The 25,019-nt window shown below is 34.6% G+C and overlaps 2 protein-coding genes across 2 annotated transcripts; one reads left to right on the top strand and one right to left on the bottom strand.

Annotated features, from left to right (window-relative positions):
- The first annotated feature begins 11,314 nt into the window (after positions 1–11,314).
- On the top strand, positions 11,315–12,238 carry LOC100762238 (olfactory receptor 4C15-like). The gene has a single exon (XM_027421097.1). It carries the CDS (start codon positions 11,315–11,317, stop codon positions 12,236–12,238), a length of 924 nt encoding a protein of 307 aa, XP_027276898.1.
- A 9,916-nt stretch (positions 12,239–22,154) lies between these two features.
- LOC100772650 (olfactory receptor 4C15) lies at positions 22,155–23,093 on the bottom strand. The gene has a single exon (XM_027421096.1). The coding sequence runs from the start codon at positions 23,088–23,090 to the stop codon at positions 22,155–22,157; it is 936 nt and encodes a 311-aa protein (XP_027276897.1). The 5' UTR covers positions 23,091–23,093.
- Between the last annotated feature and the right edge of the window lie 1,926 nt (positions 23,094–25,019).

The following is a 25,019-nucleotide window of genomic DNA, read 5'->3' as shown; positions in this document are numbered from 1 at the left end:
AATTAATTAAATAGGAAATGTAAATAAAACCCATAATAATGGAAACTCAGTCAAACACAAAATTTTATATTTAGTTAGGAGAAATATATTTTTATTTCATAATTATGACAAATGAATCACAGTGATATATGATGACACTATCAAATGAAGCTAAGTGGAAATGAGTTGGAATGCTATTATATTCATTTTCTCAAATTTAGTAAAAATTAAACATTGGAGAGAAATAAAAATGTCCTCATTTCCTATTAATAAAAAGATAGCAATTGCCGGGCGTTGGTGGCGCAGACCTTTAATCCCAGCACTCGGGAGGCAGAGGCAGGCGGATCGCTGTGAGTTTAAGGCCAGCCCAGTATTTAGAGCAAGTGTCAGGATAGGCTCCAAAGCTACAAAGAGAAACCCTGTCTTGAACCCCCCCCCAAAAAAAGATAGCAATAATTAATGGTAAAAGAGCCCATCAATTTGACAGGAATCAGGGAGGTGGACTTAGCAGTGATTAAAGCGAGAGGTGAAATGATGTAACTATATTATAATACCACAAATTAAAGTAACATTTTTTAAAGGTAGCAAAATGATTATGGGGCCTAATATCCAGGTACCAGTGAACAAACTACTGCACCTCAAACTCATTGGTTCTTAAGAGATTATGGACAGAGTCCTTCAGAATAACATCCTGAAGAGTTTAAACCCAAAGGACAATGTGAATATCTGCACATGCAAATCGATATAAAACTTTAATCAATCCTAAAATATACTCATAAAAATCATACTTTAAGTGCTATACTCACTATAAAATGTGTTCATTCTAATAATGATTTTAGAAAATGTATCTGTAAATAATTTCAAATCATGAACACCTTTGTTTGGTTTAGGCTAGTAACCCAAGTTCTAAAATTTTATTCTACAATTAAAATGAGATGGGGAAATTTCATGTCATACTATGATACTGGCCACAAATATATCGAAAACATCTTTATCATTCAATAGCAGTGATATCTAATTAAACAAGAGTGGCATTAAACTACAAATCATTAACATAAGTAAAATATCCATAGTATGAAGATGGTATTAATAGACATTTTAATAGTACATGTAAGGAGGTAGAAGAAAACTAGCATAGATGTTTTACATGTAATTTATAACCTAGAAGCTAGTATGTGATAATAGTGGAGACTTTTATTTTCAGAATTTGTCATCTTGCTGGTGACATAATATTTAGAGAAGAACATCTAGTCTTAAAATCTACAAAATCAACTTTCCTTCTCTTAAAAATGTGGGTGGGCAGGGAAGTCTGGAGGTTCCAGGATGAACTGGAAGAAGGGAAGTAATATATATATAGTCAAAATATATTGGCTGAAAAACTTTTAAATAGAAATTGAAAATTCACAATCTTTTTTTTTAAGTTCAGAAAAAGTATGTGAAGTGTGGAGCTCATTGACTAGCAGAAAACTGAAGTCAGGTTAGTACTACACAAGTTTTCCTATTAACAGTGCAAAACTGTTATAAACTTTACATAAACCCAAGCACCCAAGCCCCAACCATGATACATTATTGATAAAGATTTCAAATACACTCTCTTGTTCTGTCCTTGTCTCCAGAAATATTTCATTTGTTTTTCTTAAGAACCACAATCTTGAATGTTCCACAGCAGTACTTGACAATACTCAGAGAAACTTCACAAAAGAAAATGTGGCATTAAACTAACTCCTGGAGCAGAGACCTCTGGGATTATGCTTTCCTGTGTCCCACTATACATATTAAGCACTATTTTCTTTTCATTAATTTCAACAACAAAGTTGTTTGTAGTGACATTGGTGTTCTTCAAACAACAGGATTCCTTTATTAATGAAGAATTATATGTAACATTTATGTTACATGAAGGATGAGTAGCAGTTTGTCACTATAAATACTATTCCTAAAATATGTAGTTAAAACAAATAAATATTGATTTTACTAAAAAATTAACAACATCCTGTTTGAAATAGTTTTTCTGTTAAATTATATAAACCTATCCTATTTTGATCTAAGATTATCACTAAAAAATAAATATTTGCTATGAAAGCAGGTAAGCAAACATTTTTCTGAGACTAGATGTGTTCCCTTCGAATACTGTCACTCTTTCTTCTCATTGTTTCACTTTAGATTTCCTTACAGGCGGCAGCTTTAGTGGTTCACAACTTATGAAATGTAGGGGAAAATATCATTCTCCATCTCCTTTTATCACCTTCTAATGATTGCCTGAACTTCCTATTTTTCTGCTCTTAATAATTTATCCTTCTTTTAGAAGGAGACCACATGATGCCTAAAGCACTATCCTAGTTCAAAATATCAACCACTTCACATTCTGCTGAACAGTCCCAGGATGAGGATCTGATGATGTCTATAGGACCAACACTAAGGGAAAGTTAATTGAATGTAGTTAACACAATAGTTTGAGTCACTCTGATATTAAGTGTTCATCCATGTGCTGTATGTTAATATATAGATGTAGAAAGAATGCACTTTATATTCTCGAAAAAACTATATAGGGTGGAGCATCACTTTAATCTCTGATACAGTCTCAAACCATACTACATTTATTAAAAAGCAGTAGAATGATGAGAACATTAGTATACCAGACTAATGAGACTGTGATTGCTAAAACCAAACTCCTATTTAGAGAAAGAAAATATAATGTTTCTGTAGCAAATTTTTAGTTTTCCTAGTTTCAAGATTAAAATTTAATATTATAACAGTTGAAGAGCTTTTGAGACATGTATTCAGAAGGAAGAAAGGGGAAGAAGGAAATATAGAAGAGAGGAAAGAAGGAATGGAGGAGTGAGGGAGGGAAGAAAGGAAGGGAGAAAGGAAAGGAAGGATTGAGGGAAGAAGGCTAAAAGAAGGAAGGAAGGAAGGGAAAAGAATGAGTTTTCACTCTAACAGCTATCATATATTTGACACTTACAAAATTCTGTTCTGTGGGCTCCACATGTTCACGTTATTCTTGTGTATATCTGTTTTGCTTGTCATGCAATCCATACTAAAGATGAAGAGTCTAAACACCAGAGTTTATATAACTCTTTCAAAAACACTTACAAAGTCAAAGGCCCATGACTATATTAAACACATCAGCTTGCCCACACATCCAAACTTTAAATCATTTTTCGTAGTTTAAAAACTTGTACAATCCAACTCTGTGAAAAATTGAAGATAGCCTTGTCCTCTTCTATGTGGAAAAGATGTCATTTGAAGGTGACCAAAACACTAAATTTGAATCCTCTTCTTCCTTTTCCTCTAGAGGAGAGAGAAGAGCAGTTGTGGGATGCAGATGGAGATGCTATCATCCTCTGGTGAGCTCTCCACCATGGTCTTAGACAAAGGAAAATGAAGGCGTGAAACTTTCCTTCTTGATTCTGACTGGAGTTTAAGGAAGTTTCCCTGAGACGTCATGAACCTGTGAGATTCATTCTTAGTTCCCCAGGGTTTGGAAAAGAGCTGGCAGCACCGGTTTCCACAGTTCGATTTGCCTTTTACTTGTCCAAATGTTAATTGTTTTGTATGCCACAGCTGAATGACAGTGTAGTTTTTATTTTGTTTTAAATATTTTGGGGTTTTATTTGATAATTCTTTAAAATCTCATACAGTTCAAGAATATACTTTCCATAGGGATGTAATATAGTGTCTCTGAAAAATTCTACATGAAGTCCTATGATATCTCTCAAGCCTAAGATCTGAGATCTGTAATACACAGCCCATCCATAATTAAGAAAATATACAATATTTTCATGATAATTTTTATGTGAAATATGAATGACATGGGGAATGTGGAGGATGGAACTGCTACTAAAGAAAATATTATAAAATATATAAATAAATATAAATTAGAGTTATTTTCCTCTACAAAATTGAACTTGAGGATTCATAACTTTAAAAGGCTGAAATACAATTGCTTAAAAATTACAGGTTTTGCTAGTAGTTGTTAGAACACGCCTTTAATCCCAGCATTCGGGAGGCAGAGGCAGGCGGTCTCCAGAGCGAGTGCCAGGATAGGCTCCAAAGCTACACAGAGAACCCTGTCTAGAAAAACTGCGCTATTGAATGTGCTAGTAACACTAGTTCTTGGGAGGCAATGATGGAATCAACACGGCGAGCTCAAGGCCAGCCTGAGTGAAATCACAAGTTCCAGACCATCCAGGAAAGTTCTTTTCTCAAAACAAAGATATTGTATCAAGAAGATGCTTAGTCGATGAAGATGCTTGCTGCCAACCTAACAACCTGAGATCAAACTCTCCATTTTTCCATACTATCTGGTCCCCTTTTAGTTTTATGACTAAAACTCCACACATGCACACACACAAACCCCTACATAGACCTATTTTTTTAAAGTAGAATGTTGTGTTATAAGGCGTGGTATTTGTATTTCTGGTACTAACATAATTCACTTAAAATGATTTCTAGCTCTATAAATTTCCCTGAAAAAAATGTTGCAATTTCATTTTTTGCAGATTATTTTCTATTTAAAAATTCTCTCTCTCTCTCTCTCTCTCTCTCTCTCTCTCTCTCTCTCTCTCTTTCATACATCAATTGAGGAAAATGATGTATTGCATACTACAGGGTATGTGCAGAGGTCAGAGGACAATCTGCACGAGTCAGTACTCTTTTCACCATGTAGGCTCTGGGTGTTCTGGGGATTGAACTCAGGATGTCAGATATGATAGAAAGCACATTTACCAGCTGACCCATCCCACTGGCTCTTCTTTACAAATCATTTTCATAGTCTATTTATTTTCTGGTAGTGATTTCCTTAATCTATTTCTTAGCTATTGTGAAAACTGCAGTTAATATAGATGAACAAGTATCACTGTGTTACGACTTAGAAATCAGGACTGAGATTAATAGTTTCATTCTTCATTTTCTGAAAAAATACCCATACTTTCTTCCATTATAGCTGCACCAGTCAATAGCCTGCCAGCCATGAATAATGATTCCTCATTACTCACATCCTTACCAGCCTTTGTTTTCATTTGTCTTCTTGATGGCCACTCCGACTAAAGCAAAGAGGAATTTTTAAATGTAATTTTAATTTTTTGTATGAACATTTTGCACACATGTATATGTGTACCACATGTATGCAGTGCTCTTGGAGACCAGAAAAGAGTAATTGACCCACTGGAACTGGAATGACAGTGGGAGATGCTTGTGAGCCACCATGTAGGTGCTTGAATTAAAAACTTGTCTCCTTTGTAAAAGCAGCAAGCATGCCTAACTACTTAGCCAGTTCCTGGGAACTGGAATCATAACAGTTTTAATTTGTCTGTCATGGTGGCTAAGGATGTAGAACATTTTTCAAGCATCTATTGGCCATTTGTATATCTTCTTTGGGAAACTCATTGATTTTGAGGATTAATTTTTGTAGTTCATTATATGTTGTTGTTAGTTCTTTGTCAAGTACAGCTGGCAAAGGTTTTTGCTTCTTTGATTATTCCCCTTAATATTCAGAAGCTTCTTAGTTGTTTTGTGTAAGGCAGACTCTCAGTACATAAGCTATGTCTCTGGCTGCCTAGGAATTCACTATTCAGACCAAGCTGTCCTCAGACACACAGAAATTTATATGAAATTAAAAGTGTGCATAACCATACCCAGCTCTGGAAGCATTCTCATTTATTATGTTTTTATTTGTCATTTATGGATATAACTTTCTATGTGACCAACATCTTTTCCAGAAAGTTTTTGCCTAAATCTATATCTTGAAGTGTCTAGCCAAGTCTTTCTCCAGCAGTTTCAGTGACTCAAATTTTATGTTAAATGTTTTGATCCGTTTCTAGGTAATTCAATACAGATTGAGAGAAATGGGTTTAATTTTATTTTACTTCATATCATATCCAATTTTCTGACCACTGTTTATTGAAGAGGCTGACATTTTTTTCAAATGTATTTTTGTCATTATTCTCAAGTGTTAATTCTCATGGTTCCACATGTTTATTTGTGAGTTCTAGTTCTGTTTGTTGTTGTATATACTTTTTGTGATGATGTCATGCTATGTTATCCCTTAGGACTTCCTAGAATGATTTGAGGTCAGGTATTTGATATATCCAGCATTTTCACTTATACTTGTGATTACTTAGGCAATTCAATGTCTTGATAATAGACTTGACACCAATATTAGCTAAAAGATGTATAAACACTGTTGCATATTAATAAAGGCAACAATTCATCAAGATGTTAAAAACAAGTGTAAATATTTATTCATTAAACACAGTGGATCATAATTTCATTAAAAACACCAAGGGAAATATAGATCAATAGTAGAGCCTGAGGTAATAATTCTGGGAGAATTTTATACCTGATTCTCACCTTTAGATGTTTCTTCCAAAACAAAACAAACAAAAAACCCCACATGATATGCAAATGGAAGATAGAGGGAGTGGGTATAGAAACTTTTAAGCAGGGATGTAGGTAGAGGATTAATGAGTTGAGTGGGTAAGGAATAATATATACAAATCCCAAGCTAAGGATGTTTGAAAGGGCCATATACAAGCCCACTATTTTGTAAGCCAAATCAACATATTATTTAAAAGGGAGTTTGACCACCAACCAGAGAACTGGCATAAGATGGACCTGGCCCTTCTGCATACATATTGCAGTAATGTGGCTTGGTCTTCTTGTGAGATTCTTAGTAGAGGGAAAGGAGTTTGTCTCTGACTCTGTTGCCTGCTCTTGGGATCCTTTCCTCCTGCTGGGTTGACTCATCCAGCCTTAATAGGAGAGAAAGTATGTACTCTTACTGCAACTTGATAGGTCATTGCTGGCTGATATATATAGGAGGCCTTCACTATTCTGAAGGAAATGGGAGAGGGAGTGAATGGGAGAGGCTTCTCCCATAAGCCATGGATTGTAAAATAAAAATCCCAATGTAAGTTACAGAAAACAGTATAGTCTGTTACTGATAATGGTTGCTCATCATCCCTAGATAGTAAGACCCTAATGCTGAAAAATCACATACTTTGTATAATACAGAAATAAAGCTTGTGCTGAGCTGAGAATGTTAACTCATTCCAAAATAAATGTTAAGAATAGGGTTTTTTTTTTTTTGCAGTGTTAACAATGAATGCAGACTCATAATGAAGGATGAGAGACATTGAAGGTTTTTGTGACAACTTAGAACTTCTCCCACAAAAAAGAAACAGTCTAGAAAAGAAGCAATTGAAGAGAGTCCTTAAAAACTGAGAAAGATGCTGAAGATTATTTCTATATAGTTGATGGCCTTTGGCTGAGGTGAGGGTAGCAAAGGACTACTTGGTGGTTTTTAATTGGTGGATGGGGGGAGGATGGCACAAAGGTGGGAGTGTGGCCCTGGGAGGAATGGGAAGCAAGTGTGATCTGGTTTCCTTGTACAAAATTCCCAAATATTTAGTAAAAATATTATGTTACAGAAAAATAAAATAGTAGGCAATATATATAATCCTAATTTATGTTTCAAATCCCAAATTGCTTAAATTTTATTGGATATGGTCCACTTCTTTTAATAATTTGAACTTAATGACTCTCCCCAATTTTTGTAATTGTACAAAATAATTCTTCCTTTTTGTTTCCATTCATTTTCACAATATCATTTCTTTGCTACTGCACTTTGCTTTTCTAACACACAATGAGGTAATTGAGGATGAATTAAAGCAATATAAGGAACAGAACATAAGATGGTTTCTGCTCCTTACAGAAAGGGTTAGTATTATAAATTAGAAGATATCAAAAATAATTTAAATAAAACCCAGGGGTACATAATGAAATCTGTATCAGGTTATTATGCTGTATCACAATAATACTTAGTATTTAAATTAAAAGAAAATAATATATTATCTTAAATTTATAGACTAGGTAGATGATGGTTCTCCTAGGTACCTTTTTAATTACTTATTTAAATGAATCACTTAAATTCTGCATTTTCTTGTGGTGTGTGAATTCATATAAAATGAATATGCTGTGATACTTTAAAACTGCATAATATGAGGCTGGAGAGATTACTCAGAGGCTAAGAGCATGTAATGATCTTATAGATGACTCAGGCTTGGTTTGCAGCACCTGTGTCAAGCAGCTCACACCTGCCTGTGACACCAGCTACAGGTGATTCTGATATTTCTGGCCTCCAAGATACTTGCACTCATGTACACATGCTCCATACACACTCACATAATCATACAGTTAGTTAAAAATAAAATAACTCTTTAAATATAAATTAAAACTGTGTAATTTAACATATTATACAATTTTATACATTAGTTCTTTTAAGAAGTGATATCTAGGTTTTGCCTCAAGCCCCTTCTCAATGCTGCTTCCCCTTACATTAACACATCTTCCACAACATTGTTGATTTTCCTCGACCTATGCGTATCTTGTTTGCAGTACCTAGGATCTGAAGATCTGAAACAATGGAGCAGACTACACTCTAATGCTGTTGTCAGACTACCTTACTTTAGTTTCAGTATACTTTTATGCAAGAATGAAACAAAGAAAGTGATGATCCAAAGAAGGTTGAGTTCAGAAAAATATGTAAATTAATGTCAGTAAGCACATATTAAATATTAACAGTGCAGCATTTTTCCAAAACTTTCTCATGACAGAGCAATTTAAACACAATTGCCTGGCATGTACTATAAATTATATCTCAGAACCCATGATACCAAGGCAGAAGTGTTAGTATTCATGCATCTGTACTGGCTTTTCCTTGAGAGTGCTGACAGGATACACCCTCAGTTGCAGCCGCTAAGAACACCACCTTGTGCATATTCATTATGCTACATTTTAAAAAAGACTCTGCCTACCTCCCATCCTTCTCTTTCTTTCTCTCCCCCTCTGTTTATTTCTCCTTCTGTCACTTCCCCTCTTTCCTTTCTTCTCTCTTCTGCTACTCCTGTCTCTGGAGGCTGGTCTCCCCACTTCCATTTCCCATTTTTCTTATCCCTTTCTATAACGGAAAAAAAAAAAAAAAACCTCTGCTTGAACCCTGTCGCATGCCCTTTCTCTTGCACATTGTTTTTCTTAAATTACAACAGAAGGCTGTATCCAGATTCAGGGTATGCTGACCAGATTGGGTTCTATAGCTATGATCTGGCATCCAACAACAAACATGCCTTATGAATTAAATGTAAATATTTGTCACAGGAGGAACAAAATATCATCCAATACCAATCCAGAGAACAAAATGTATCTGAGGTAAGAAGTCCTCTGCCTTTTTTCTTGTATGTCTCTCACAGTTCTCCAAGGCATTGTTCACTATGGGTCATTCATTTTACTGTATTTCAACATGAGGAAAATTCCTTCAACTTCTCCAAACTGTGTTTTTTACTCTTAAAGTTATCATTCAATAATTAATTAATGGTACTAATTAATACACACATCTAACTCCAGCTCTTTGGAAGTTGAGGAAGGGTTTCTGTGAATTTCAGGTCTGACTGGACTGTATAATGTATCCTTTTATCCAGAGAATTAAACACACATTCACACACACAGACACACACAAAGAAAAAATACCAAACCCCATTAATGCACAAAATTAAGATTATTAAAGCAAATGAATAGCGTTATAGTTCATATACAGCTCTTAATACTTTCACATATAATCTTTTCTATTATTTCCTCATAATAAAACATATATTTCTAATCGGTCAATGGATGGATTCCTTACAATAGAATTCTGCTCTCCTATTTTCTAAGTATGTGAAACTTTTGCTTGAATTTGTCAATGAAACAAGACATTTCATCCATTATACAACAGTGAGTATATGGAAGCATCATTAAATAGAAACTCAAGAAAACTAAAACCAAGCAGTAACTTGGTTAGCATATCAAATTATTATAATCACTCCAGTAATTTAAAAAAGAATCAAAAATCTCCTCTTGAAAACCCATGTGACAAGACAGTTCCCAAATCCTGAGAGACTAAGAATCAATCTCATAGGCTCATTAGCTCTGAGGGAGACCTCTTTAAATTCCACTTCCTGTCAAGCAGGGAACTTTGGCTCCTATTTTTTCTTTTAACCTGGGACCACATTCAGGTCAGGACTTGATTCTCCACCTTCACTGCCAGAGGTGTTCATCCTCTCTTGGATGTAGAAGGAGGAGTTGGATATAAATATTGTTCTTTGATCACACTTTCTGCCATAGCAAACAGGGCTGTCTATGCAAACTCTACACAGAATGACACATAGTGAGACTTGTAAACCACAATTTTCCAGTCTACCAGTCTGCAATAATTTACTATATGTATTACTTATATGAACCAATTTTATTATAATTGGTAGAACTTTTAAAGTATGATTTTAAAAACACAGTAATTCTTACAACTAATTCAATTTTTATTTCAGTCCCTGCATTTAGGTACTGTTATGCAATTCTGACATTAATCTTCATATGCTTCCTTTTATCACAGTATATATAATATTGTCAGTGGGAACTGTGTTTTTGTCTGAGTGTCATGGCACAAGTTTGTAATCTCAGCACATGAGTGGCAGGAACAACAAGATCAAGAATTCATGGTCAACCTTGAAACATGGTGAGTTCAAAATCATGGCCAGCCTGAGTTAACGGGGATATATCTCAGTACCCTCTACAAGTGAAAATGAACTATCAGTGTTTCTACTGTTGTCCTAAATTATTGATGTAACATTTTTTCTTCAATGGCAAATGGGTTTCACATGAAGATTTTTTTCCTGCCTTTTTGATAGCAGAGTTAACAGTACTGTTCTTTCTACTTAACATTTTATTTATCCAATTTAAGATTAACAAAAGTACTAGGAAAGAAATTCCAGTATGTGTATGTTTTTCATTTGGTTTCACAGACACTGTCATACTATATTTAGATAAGAACAGATTATTCATGTTTATTTAGAATGATGACAATATTTAGTAAGTTTTTCATATCACAAATCTATTTGATCATCAACTGCTTCTTTCAATAAAATTACAATTTTTGGTCTAAACATCAAAGGAATTAAGCAGTATGCACTTGAATATAAATATACATGATTTTTAATAGTACTATAAATTTGTTTAAAGCAATTTTCTCATAATTGCAGATTTGAATGGCAACAATGTTAACCAGAGTGAAGGTTTAGTGGTAAAGATACTTGCTGTCAAGACTGAATAACTGAATTCAAACCCCCAAATCTGCACAGTAATAGAGAAAGAAGTTATTTCTGCTGATTGTTCTCTGATGTTTACACAAAGACTAAAGTACCTGCACCTGTGTACACACATCACAAAGGACACAAACACACAATACATAAATGACTAAATACATACATAAATAAAAGCAATTTTATGTTAAACTTGTCTTAGAATCATGCAAAATCAGACTATTGTAACTGAGTTCATCCTCCTGGGACTTTCACAGAACCCAAAAGTTCAGAAAATAGTATTTGTTGTATTTCTGTTTGTTTACATTGCAACCATTGGAGGCAACATAATAATTGCAGTAACCATCCTCTGCAGTCCTGCACTGCTTGGATCACCCATGTACTTCTTCTTGGCATTTCTGTCCTTCTTGGATGCATGTATTACTTCGGTAATCACACCCAAGATGATTGCTGACTCTCTTGATGCCAGCAAAACCATCTCCTTTGAAGGCTGCATGACACAGATCTTTGCCGAACACTTCTTTGCTGCGGTGGAAGTGATTGTCCTGATAGCCATGGCATATGACCGCTATGTAGCCATATGTAAGCCATTACACTACTCTTCCATAATGAACTTGAGGCTCTGTGGCACTCTGGTGGGGGTGGCATGGGCAGGAGGATTCTTGCACTCTATCATACAAATAATCTTCACTTTGCAGTTACCCTTTTGTGGACCCAATGTCATTGACCACTTCATGTGTGACTTGTTCCCATTGCTGGAGTTGGCCTGCACTGACACTTATGTTTATGCCTTGCTAGTGTTTGCCAACAGTGGGTCTATCTGCATCATAATCTTTTCTATGCTGCTTATCTCCTACGGTGTCATTTTGTTCTCTCTAAGAAATCACAGTTCTGAAGGGCGATGGAAAGCTCTCTCCACTTGTGGATCCCACATTGCTGTTGTCATTTCATTCTTTGTTCCATGCATATTTATATATGCACGGTGTACATCTGCATCTTCTTTTGAGAAAAAGGTGGCGGTGTTTGATGCCATCATGACTCCATTGCTCAATCCTATGATTTATACTTTCAGAAATAAAGAAATGAAAAATGCCATTAGGAAAATGTGGAAGCGATATAAGGTGGTTTGACAAAATTTAAAACTTTATACTTACAAACCTTAATGTAGAGAATAAAGAAGCCAATATTTACTTCAAGTACTTTATGATTTGTTAATTATACAGAAAGAGATGACACCATAGGCTGAAAAGCTGTTTTTAACTTGAAATTAAGGCTTGCCCTATAAATTGACAACTTGATTATGGTAGTTTGAATTAGATGTGGCCTATAAGTGTAGGGCATTTAAATATGTGGTCTTCAGTGGTGGCTAATTTCAGAGAATTAGAAGATGTGGACTTGCTGGAGGAAGTATGTCACTGGGTGGTCTTTGAGGTTTCAAAAGACCCTTGGAATTTCAAGTTAGCCCTATGTGCTTCATGTTTGTGGTTTAAAATATGATCTCTCAGTTACAACAACTACTGCCACTTGTGACTGATGTTCTTTCCATCATGGACTCTAACCCTCTGGTACCAGGTGCCCCAAATAATCTCCTCTTCTGAAGGTTGCCTTTGTCATGTGTTTTACCACAGCTTTAGAAAGTACATAATATATCAGTATTGTTATATGATAATCTACCTTAGTTAATTTTATATACCTGTAACTCATTGAAATGTTGGATGCAAGTTACCTACTAAAATGTTTGCATGCAGCATTATGCTTTTTGAAACTCTTGTTGAAACTAAAGTGTATTGAAATAAGAAAAGACATATACTGAAAACTTGCTAAGGTATAATGTTCATTTATGTGACATTGTCACTGGAAAAGGCCAGAACCCAGAAATGCAGAAAGAAGAGTGCAATCAAGACTTAATGAATAGATGTTCTTGTACTACTTGACTTAGTTTATAAGGAGGGCCCATGAAAATATGGTAAACAATATGGTACTTATTGGATATTTTGACAGATAAAATATGATTAGCCCTACCTCCTTATGAATGAGTTTCTTCTGGTAAATGTAATTATGGCTTTCAAATCAGAAATGAGTGTAGATTTGTTACAGATAGAACCATAATAATCTCTCATTCTAGAATAACCAAAAGCAACTTCAAATGTAGCTTTACTGGCAACACCAAGCTGAAGATGCTTGTGTATTAGCATAATTGTCCACCCCCACAGAAAGTGAATAAAACCCATAGTAGCCAGTTAAAAGCAACTTGCAAGTGTATTACATTTCAGTTAATGGTAGATTTTTATATTCTTAACTCAACAGTACAGTTAATTTAATTTGCTTTTACTTCTGTAAATATATTTTATTAGTCTTAGATGTCAATTGTCTTCTACAGGAAATGTATTTAGAATAGTAAGTCTATTCCCGTAAAACTGCCAGCTCTATAAATGTCATTTGAACTTTTAAGGAATTTTTTTATTATTATGTTTGTCTGTTACTTTTACATTCCAGAAACAAAGTATGCTAGTGGGAGAAACTTAGATAAAAATGCATTGATCTCCTATTAGAAAGCATATGAAGACTTAGGATTTGGGTTTAACACAACTGAACAAAGTGTGTTCTTTACAAATGATCAAGTGTGTTAAAAGGGCTTGGACATGTGAAGATGCTTTCGCAGTCCTATTGCTTGCCCATGGTGGGTCACCTCCTAACAGTTTCTTCTTAATATCCTTTGCTTCACAGTTTCTAACTGTCAAGTAGTGAATTTTCATAAGGTTTAGCTTAAAGCGTTAGGATTAAATGCCCTCTGCTCAATTACTTTATGAATTTTGAACTTCAATGCCTGAAACAAAACTATGAAAAAGAGCTCCATTCTGATCACAGTGTAGCAACCAACACAAATTCATTCTTTCCCATTATATATAAAGTTTAAACCTGCTTTTATTGTTTTAACTCCAAGTGTCATTTTATGCACTATGATAATATTTACAGAGTAAGAAACATATAGTACCAAGCAGAGAAATAGTCAAATATAGTAACCAATTTTAATTCAGGTAAATATAAATATTAAACATTTTAAGGTTCTCCTAAGAAAATGTGTTGTCGCGGGGCATTGGTGGCACACGCCTTTAATCCCAGCACTCGGGTGGCAGAGGCGGGCAGATCTCTATGAGTTCAAGGCAAGCCTGGTCTCCAGAGTGAGTGCCAGGATAGGCTCCAAAGCTACACAGAAAAACCCTGCTTCAAAAATCCAAAGGGAAAAAAAGGAAAAGAAAATGTGTTGTCTTAGATTCACATTTTAGTTTTTGTGTTGATTCTGCTTTGGCATAGTCAATTCCTGTAATTACTAAAAGAATATATAACTGTTATTCAAATACTTAATTTGTTTATGGTAGCTATTTTATTTATTTAAAAACTCATTTTCAGTGTTAAATATGGAATGAAATGTGTATTGCTATCTGGAAAGCAGAGCCATACCTTGTAATGTAAATATTAAAATGATTCAGAAAAGTATTCTGCTAAAGAACCAGCTAGAAGAACTGCTTTCCCCAAACGTTAAAGTGATTTTCCTTCCCTAACTCTCCTACCCACCCTAGGTCTAGGCTCATTCTTATGTTTTGTGTATTACTTTGTCTCCTCCCCTGACTATTCTTCCAGTTATTGACTTTTGATTAATATTTTATTATTTCGTTTTTATTCCTTATCTCCCATTTTAGGAAATAGAAAACAACCACATCAAATAGATTTAGCAAATTACAAAATGAGATTACATTTAAATATCATGTCCATGGTGGGAAGAAAAATTCGTTTTTAGTATTTAAAAGATTTGCTTCAAAGGAGATGAAATACAACATGTAGGGACTAGAGAGATAGCCTAGTAAAATATACTTGCTGTTCTTTCAATTCCCAGAACCCACATGGTGGTTCGTAATCTCTTACTCCAGTGACAGAAGATCAGAAAGTCTTTTGTGATTTCTAGAGGGTCATCCATACATGGAATACATATATATATATATATATATTATATATATATAATATATATATATATATATATCCACTGCACACAATATACATAAGATAAAAATAAATGCAGCATAAGGAGAGAATGCAATATATAGGGGCACTAATGATGAGAAATATTAAATTAAGTTGCTATAGGTTTGAGTATGTTAGCAGAAAAGTGTGTGTTGTGCTGATATTAGAGCAAAATAAAACCACTATTAGACACATTAATTTATCCATGAAAATAAAGAATCAAGATAATATTCTAGCCAAAGATCATAAGAGGAATGTTTGAGCTGTAGACATCTTCTCAATGTTAAAGTACACAATTAGTAGTTATAAAGCAAAACAGCAATTTTTAGTAGAATTAATTTACCACCTCAAAACACCAGAGAAATAATTTAATTTAGTCATCATTTTATAAACTAAATTCCATACAGATGTATTTTTAGTTTATCTTAATGAAGAACTTGCCTCCTTAAAGAAGTCAGACAGCTACTGTACCATTTGGTTTTCTCTGCAGTTAAAATATCTGTAAAGTACACAAGAAGACTCAATGTGGTTCCTGCAGTATAATAAATACTTACCTTTCAGGGTACATGGAATATGGGTTTAGATGTGATAAATTGTTTCATTTATTTGTTTTATTATTTTCATTGGGGAGAGTTCTCTCTATGTATAACCCAGACAGTCCTCAAAATCAGCTTATTTGGCCTTTATGTGACTCTAGTCAGACATCTATTAATCTCTTACAGAAAGGTCAGAAGAACTTAACTACTTACTGGGTACGTAAAATGTCTTTACTCAGGGGTAAGATTCCATTTTTTCATATTTATAAACACAAAATCATTTTTGTACAAGATTTAGCACTCAAATTCTAAATAAAATCTTTCACACATATCATTTGCAGAATAAAATATCTTATTTTGCATTCCCATTGCAAAAATTTTGGGGTCATGCAGACCAATGTCGAAGGCTAGTATGTCATAAATGCCAGTATTATCAATGGTTAACACTAGAATATTTTTAATTCATTAAATTTTATTTTATATTTTTAATTTTACATATAAATCCTAGTTCTTCCTCCCCTCTCCCCTCGTCCTGCTCCCCTCATCTTTCCCTCACCATACCTCCCATTCACTCCTCAGAGAGGCTATGGCCTCCCATGGGGAGTCAATAAAGTCTCTCACATCACCAAGTAAGGCCTGACCAAGGACCTTCCTTCTGTGTCTAAGCTGAGCAAGGTATCTCTCCGTAGGAAATGGGTTCCAGCAAGGCAGTTCATGTACTAGGGATAGATCCTGGACCTACTACAAGTGGCCTCATAAGTTGCCCAGTCTTCCCACTGTCATCTACATTCAGGGGGTCTAGATTGGTCCTATGTAGTTTCCACAACTATCAGTCTAGAGTCAATGAGCTCCTACTAGCCCGAGTCAGCTGTTTCTGTGGGTATCCCCATCATATTCTTGACCCCTTTGCTCATATTATCACTCCTCCCTCTCTTCCACTGTACTCCCTGAGCTTGATTTTGAAACAGGCCCCCACAAGCCTTTACTGAGATACAATTCTCTTTGTCAATACAAACAGAATGGCCCCAAAGTTGCTTCCTCTTATTCTCACTTTTTAAATCCAATACTTTGTTTTTTTTTAACATTTGAAAAGAAAATTTGACTATGTGAAATTGTGATGATTAAAAAAAATAATAAAGTGATGACTATGGTCCCCATGTACAATGGCTGAGAAATTAAATAAGACTTCCTAAGTCCCTAACATGTGCCACCTCTAGCTTTCATAATTCTCATGGTTCTGCATACCCATTTTCCATCCATGCCCACCAAGTACATCAGTTTTACTACCTGATTGTTCCATATCTCACAGTAGAGTGGCCACTCATGTATTCTGACATCCATAAACTACATGTATTCTGATTAAAATAAAGCAATCCAAATGTCATCTTCCCAGAACAACTTCCCACATTATCACACCCAACTCACATGCCTGACACTCTTTCCACTATTAAAATCTTTGTGTTTTTAAAATTAGGTAATCTCTAAATATATCTTCATTTTTACTTCAACATCTTTTGGGAATTTAATATTATATTGTTTTATTTTGTTATCAATTTTTAGTTTTTAAAAGTTATATTCATTTATTTAGCACACTGAAGATATAGCAACCAGGGTGGTTATCAGAAGGCAGCTTGAGGAAGTTAGCTATTCCTTCTACCATGTGATTCCTGGGGATCAAACACAGGTCATTAAGCTTGGTAGCAACTGCCTTTACACACATTCACATACACACACACAGACACCCAAACAAACAAATAAAATAATCCAAAAAATTCAGAAATGCAGGATGAGAAGTCAACACAGTCTTAGAGTCATAGGCTTTAGAGTGGAACTGGGTACCATTGTTTTGTTAAGTGGTCTCTTTTTCAAACTGCTTTTCAAACAATCATAAGACCTGCATAAGATTGAGCCTCCAAGTAACCCATATTGGGGACCCTACCCTTTGGATTATTGATAGTTAATGTTGTTGTTGAGGTATGTCATTTTTTTCCATGGGTATAGTTACTCTTAATTGTTCCTGTAAGTAACTGATTACTCGAACTCTGGCAAGAAACTCTCATTATACAGAGTGAGCCACATACAAAAATTATGTGAGAGATGTAAGAATCAGAGGAAGATTTGTTGGGAACAAGGATTTGAGTTGGAAGGATAGGGAGAAGAAAGGGGAGAATAGTGTGTAAGATGACCAAAATCATTATATAAATGTAAGAAACTGACAAACATTAACAAATTAAAAAGTTCAATAAAGTTCAATGGTCTCTACTAATATTGCTTGAATGTAAAGATTTTCAGCTCTATATAAATCATTAAGAATATTAAAATCAATTTTGTCTTCCCGTGGAGATCCGGGCATTTCCCCATGAGTCCTCTTAAATGGAAATGAAGAGTGGACAGTGGTTTGGGAACAGAGCAGGGAGTTGAGAGGGACTGGGAAAAGAGGAAGAAGGACAAACCATAACTAGGATGTAAAATAAATAAATAGATATTTATAGGAAAGAATGTTAAAATCAACAAAATTAAAATGTTAAAGATTCTGCTGAAACCTGTTTTTTATTGGGAAATATAACTAATATACAGAACGAGAGAAGTGGGCTCACCATATCAGCCTTCTAGGCCTTGTGTTGCTAACAAAGTGATTCCCAAGATATGCTTTAGACTGTATTAGAATAAGAGACTTGCATGGATATTTTACTATAGAATGTGCTCTTTCATGAGATTTTAATGAAGTAGTCAAATGACCCAACAGAAATTCAACCATAGGCCAGCCAATCTAGTAAAAATTTATCTGCAATGTCAATAAACAACTTGGACTCTTTAATAGACAGTAATATATTCAATTTAAATAAAGTCAAAGGATAATAAGAATTGGTGGTAGTTACTCCATATTGTTTGTCACTGTAGGCTCTGAGGTCTCACAATTCTTTACAGAGGCTTTACCTTACAAGAAATAATTTCACATTGAATGAAATCTTCAAAAATAAATATTAAATCTGTTTATGTCAAATTTAAAAAATATATTCATATATGTGCTTGATTTTGATATAAAATGGAAAGGAGCATATCTCCATTGGTTACAGCATTGAAGACACAATGATGTTTATTTTATATTTTGTTTCAAATATTTGATTGAGAGATTCATTGGATATTGAGCTCAGGTGAGTCCAAGAGACCCCAAAGCAATATAGTCTGTTCCCTTTTGATTGCCTTCCAGAACCTGAAGATAAGACATGGTAGCTGAAGACACCACAGCCTTCAGATACAGGACTTGGAGGAATTGAGATGGAACTGACCTGACTTGGAAGTATCACCCTGAGGAATAGTTTTCACAGTATCCAAAGATGCTATTCAAGCTGCCATAGAAGAAAAGCAATCTGTAGTCCTAGTCAGCTGTAAAACCTGTAAACCGCAGCAAAGACCATACCAGCAAGATGTTCCCAGTTGTGCAATTGTGGTGCTTATATCTTGTGTGTGGCCAACAGCTATATAATTGGATGTAAAGCTCACTCAATATGAAGAAATTCATGACTGGTGCTCCAAAACTAGCCAACTACCTACATCTTCAGAGTTCATGAGCCCTAAAAGAGAATCTACTACAGCCATTTGTCTAAATCAATACAGTTTTTAAATGTATTCCAAAAACATATCCTAATATTTATGAGTAGGTGTAGCTCTTTCCCTCAAGAAAGAATCTTTTTTTCAGCAGAGAGGGAGATTATCACAGAAATCTTCAATAACCCAATGTTAAAAGAACAACTGATTGTAGAGTGTCCATCTCCAGTTGATGCATTATCTACAACACTGTGTGTCCTACACTGATGCATTAGGAAAAATTGTGCAACAGGGAAGGATGAAAAAACTAAAGGACCCAGAGGACCATATATCTGCTATAAGATTGTCCGCTAGATATGACAGGGAAGGTACATCATGGAATCTTGACAATATAGTTTCCTCAACAAGAACTGCATAATGACAATACCTACCAGTTGAGGTGTCAATATGAATGGGGGAACCTCTTAAGACAGCATCCCTAAATGAAGAAAAATAGACAACAGCTGATGATATATAATCAGTATTCTCCAGGGATGAGTTTCCTGATTGATTATCTAATCCCAAGTTGTCAACCTTAAACACACACACACACACACACACACACAGACACACACACACATGAATGCACACTCAAGCACACACATATACATGTAAATGGAGTTCTTAATTGATCTAAGTAATAAAAACCCAAAGTCAGATATAAAGGAAAATGCTGAGAGATCAGAGAGAAGGTGCAAAATGACTGCCACACCTTATCTCCTTAGTATCTCAGCAGACAAGAGTGATTTCCTGTTTCTCCCTGCTCATATCCAGCTACTTCACTTCCTGTCAGTCTGTACAGATCTCCAGACCTCTATGTTAGTAGAAAGCTCTGACCCCCAGAGAGGCTTTATTTGTACAATAAAGACATCACCACATACAAAACTAATGAACTAAACAGGTTGTATATATAATATATAAGATGTGTTTAAAACCACCATGGTTACGGAAGGGGCCATGTATTTGAAAGGGAGTGGGGTAACATGAGAAGATTTGGAGAGGGGAAACGGACCAGTGGAAATAATTTAAATATAGTACATGTGTAGAAAATATTCTTTTTTTTAAAAAAGTGGAATCAAAAGTAGCCCACGCTGTGAAACAAGAGATTATGTGGGGTTAATATCTTAGGAAATTTGATAGCTTTTGTAATATACCCAATCTGATGTGATCTGTACAGTTTGTTCAAATAATGTTTTAGACCCAAATCATAATTTTTCATAAATGTTCAAATTGAAGATCTGTATGTGTGTTTCAGCTCTGGAATATAAAATTAAGAAGCTTTAAGTTTTTGTTTTTATTTATTATTACTAAATTTCATACATGTATGCATTGTTCATTGATCATATCCACCCTTCACTCCCCTTCAACTCTCCATAAAATCCCTTCATGCCTTACTTTTATAACTATTTGTTTATATGTTTATCCCACTGAGTCTCACTAGTGCTACCAATAAACATATTTCCATATGATCATCCACTGGGGCATAGGCAAGGCTCCCTTTCCTCCATCCATCATCAACAACCAGAAATTCCTAAGCTAAGAGTGGGGCATCCAGAGTACTTCCTTCCATAGACCAATGGAATATTTCACTGGTTTGGTCTTGTGAAAGTCTTGTATAAGTGACCATAGCTACTGTGAGTTCATATGTGTAACTGACATGTCATATCCAGAAAAGAACATTTCAGAGCACTGTTATCTTCTTGTTTTGTATTTTTTCTATTCAATGATCTCCTTATAATTATCTGAATAGATTTTCATTTGAACACAAAATTACAAATATTAAAATTACCAAACAAATTGAAGTTACCTTTTTGTAAATTACTATTAACTTTGGTTCCTCTGAGTTCTAGTCTCTGCATAAGGGTTGGGAAATCTGTGTCACCATCTTAGGCCCATTGCTTCCCAGGAAGTGATAGTCAACACTTTTGTTTTGTTTCAATAGAGGAAGTCTTTAGATATTTCTCTGTGGATTAGGTCACAGAATCCACTGGAATGGAATATTCACAGGAGAAACTCACCCATAATCAGGTTGGTTAAATCATATTTTATATGTCAAGACATTCAGGAAGTAACTAAAATTGTGTACAAATGTTAATGGAGTAACATTAACACTGAACTCAAATAATAAAGAATACTTAGATTCCAGGTTCTGCTTATTTCATTTTATTTGTAATTCTAGGCTCTGATGATCACAATGATTTATGGAAAGATATTTTCTGTGTGATTGTTTTCCTAATTTCAAACACACATACATGTTTTTCAACAAATATTTTATTAAAACATAGTTCGAATGATAAACATTCTCATAGTTAAGTCTGATACATACATTTATGAGAGTATGTAAGTTGAACTGACTTTATTTTTCATAAAACAATACTGAGTAGTAAGTCCATAGTGGAAGTATTATCAGTTTTTCACCCGCATTGCTATTATACATAGAATGGTGCTATTCCATTTAAAAGAATGAACAATGCATTAAGTATTTAACATAGTAAATATTGACTCCTTTGTTATTTATATATTAACTATCCCATATATGATTGTGTAATCCTGCCCTGTGTGTGTCTGTGAGTGTACTTGCATGGCCAGTAGGAAAGGAGAATATATATATCCCTAAATGTGTACAGATTTGAAAGGAGAGAATTAAGTATCTACATATAACCCCTACTACCTTATTTCCTTGAAATAAGGTGTCTACCTGAACTTTTAGATTATTTCATAAAGTATCTGTCCAGTTAGCCCCTTGAACCTGACTGTCTCTACTTTACCAGCACTGGGTTTGAGTTTTGATGGAATGACTGGCTTTTGCCATGTTGTTATGACTCTGCATTCAGTTCTCAATGCTTACATAGGAAGTACTCTTATCAACTGAGCCATCTATCACATGTAGTATTTTAATATTTTATGATATACTATTGACCAATATCAATCTCTTCCACAATTTCCTGATGGCATTTTTCATTTCCTTATTCCTGAAAGTATAAATAATAGGATTTAACAATGGTGTCAGGATGGTGGCAAATAAAAACACGTTTTTTTCAGAGAAGAAGGCAGAAGAAGGCCTTGCATATATTATTATGCATGGAACAAAGAACAAAACCACAACAGTAATGTGGGATCCACAGGTGGAGAAAGCTTTGCGTCTCCCATCAGAGCTATGGGCTCTCAGAGAGAACAAGATGACACCATATGACACAAGCAGCAAGAAGAAGATAATAATGCAGAAAGAACCACTGTTTGCAAACACCAAAATTACAAACATGTGAGTGTCAGTGCAGGCAATCTTCATTAATGGGAACAGATCACACAAGAAGTGGTCAATGGCATTGGGACCACAAAAGGGCAACTGCAAAATGAAGATAATTTGTATGAGAGAATGCAGGAATCCCCCAGTCCAGGCTACCACTACAAGAATTCTACAAATCCTCCTGTTCATGATGGAAGAGTAGTGCAAGGGCTTGCAAATGGCTACATATCGGTCATAGGCCATGGATGTCAAGATAATCACCTCTACTCCAGTAAAGAAGTGGACAGCAAAGACTTGTGTGATGCAACCTTCAAAGGAAATGGTTCTCCTCTCATGAAGTGAGTCCACAGTTATTTTTGGTGTGATGACAGAGGAAGTACATGAATCGAGGAAGGACAGGAATGCCAGGAAGAAGTACATGGGGGAGCCCAGCAGTGTAGGGCTGCACAGGATGGTTACCACAATCATCATGTTACCTCCAACAGTTGCAAAGTAGATAAACAAAAATATAACAAATACTAGTTTCTGAACCTTTGGGTTCTGAGAAAGCCCCAGGAGTAAGAACTCAGTGACAAAACTTTGATTTTGCATGATTCTCAAAAAGACAGTGAAAGGAAAATCTTTTCATGTAAATCTGTAATTGGGAAAAATAAAAGTGTTTCATACAAGATTATGCTATTACTGCAAACCAGTTGGTCCATCCTTATTGAAATTGTCTGATTTTATTACCATTAAAGCAGAACATATATTTTGAAGTGTATAGTTGATTATTACACAGAATTGAAATAGAAAAAATTAATTGAACACTTGAAAAAGCCACAGTTTATACATTGGGTGAAGAACATATCTAATTGGGTTATATAATAGAAATAATTTGTCTTCAACTTTTCTAACTCCAAGTGAAATATATTTATATTTATAAATTTATAAAGTGAAATATTGAAATACATTATGAGTCCATATCCTACTTACAAACCAATATCCACAATTTATTACTCATGCCCTCCTTTGGCATGAACTGAAGCTCAGGTCCACAGTATACAGTGACTGATCACAAAACTGACTTTTCTACTAACAAAAGAATAGCTAAAATGTATTTCAGAGTGTACTTGAAATCTTGGTTACATTGCAAATTGTGTTTAATAGTATGAAGTGAACTAGAACTTTAGAAGAATAAATCTATTTTTCATAAAAGACAGGATTCTGGAAATTATCTTACATTATACATGATATATCTGTTGAAAGAGTTGAAATTTCACTTTCAGTTCATCATTTTAAAAAGCAACCAGAACTTCAGGAAAAGTGTGCTGTTGTCATGACAACTAAGTGAAAGAATACACAAAGTTACTACTCAGAACTCAACCTTCTTGTCAGTGATGTTAGAGGTTAATGTTTCCATTTATACAAAACCTTAACTACAGATTGTAAGCTTAAAGAAACAAGGGAAGCATAAGTTGGTATTTTAAGAGACACTGAACCTCTTTTGATGATCAATAGGATCAAATGAGACAATTTTTCTCAATAACAAAATACATGTAGGGGTATCCATAGAGCAGGCTTTCTATCTATATAAAGTTAACACATTCTATTACTTTGTTAATGTGTGAATAATGCATCTTGCTTAAAGAAATTGAGCAAATCATTATCAGAAGAGAATGAACTCACCAGCTATATAGGACAATTGTAGAAAACCACATAATGGAAGGAGGTAAATAATTCACTGTTCATGACTAAGGGCCTAAGATTAATTTATTTGACATTTATACAACATCACATCATTTGAGTAAATATAAATCTATAAAATTTATAGTTTGAAATTATATGAGTCTACTACAACACATATTGGAAAACATCCTACCTGCTAATCTCTGAGGATGTTGTGGAGGGACAAATTTAAAAATGTCAAACTGTTACCCATGATAACATTTCATTACAACAGCAAATGTAATTAATTCATTTGAAAATGCAGCTGCTTTAGAAACTGAAGGAGCTTCCATGAATCCTCTAGGTAAATATTCATTGTCAGAGGAAATCACAGCATCAAAATGTCTCTATACCTTCTGTATACACAACCAAAATGTATCAATAAAATACATTTTTTGTTGTTTTCTGATACAGGGTTTCTCTCTGTAATAGCCCTGGCTATCCTGGACCTCACTCTGTAGAGCAAGCTGTCCTTGAACTCACAGAAATCCACCTGCCTCTGGCTCCCAAGTTCTGGGATTAAAGGCATGTGCCACCACCTCCTACTTATGTAAAATATAATTTTGTATGTGAATATATATACTTATATACATGAATATATTGGTATATACATGAATATTTATATTCATAATTAAAGTAAAAGACTCAAGTGTGTACAAAGAACTAAGCACAAAGCAGTTTTATTTGGTTATCATATATATGATCAGACAAGATTGTACATCTTAAAATCTATCACAAAAAGATGCATAAATTTACTGCCAAACAGCTTTTATCTTGATATTCTTAGGTCACTGCCCTGCACCTGAACTCTTTATT

The sequence above is a fragment of the Cricetulus griseus genome, chromosome 6 (genome assembly GCF_003668045.3).
Source record: "Cricetulus griseus strain 17A/GY chromosome 6, alternate assembly CriGri-PICRH-1.0, whole genome shotgun sequence".
NCBI lineage: Eukaryota > Metazoa > Chordata > Mammalia > Rodentia > Cricetidae > Cricetulus > Cricetulus griseus.
The sequence above is the reverse complement of the archived record's forward strand: the minus strand, read 5'-3'. Positions and strand labels throughout refer to the sequence as shown.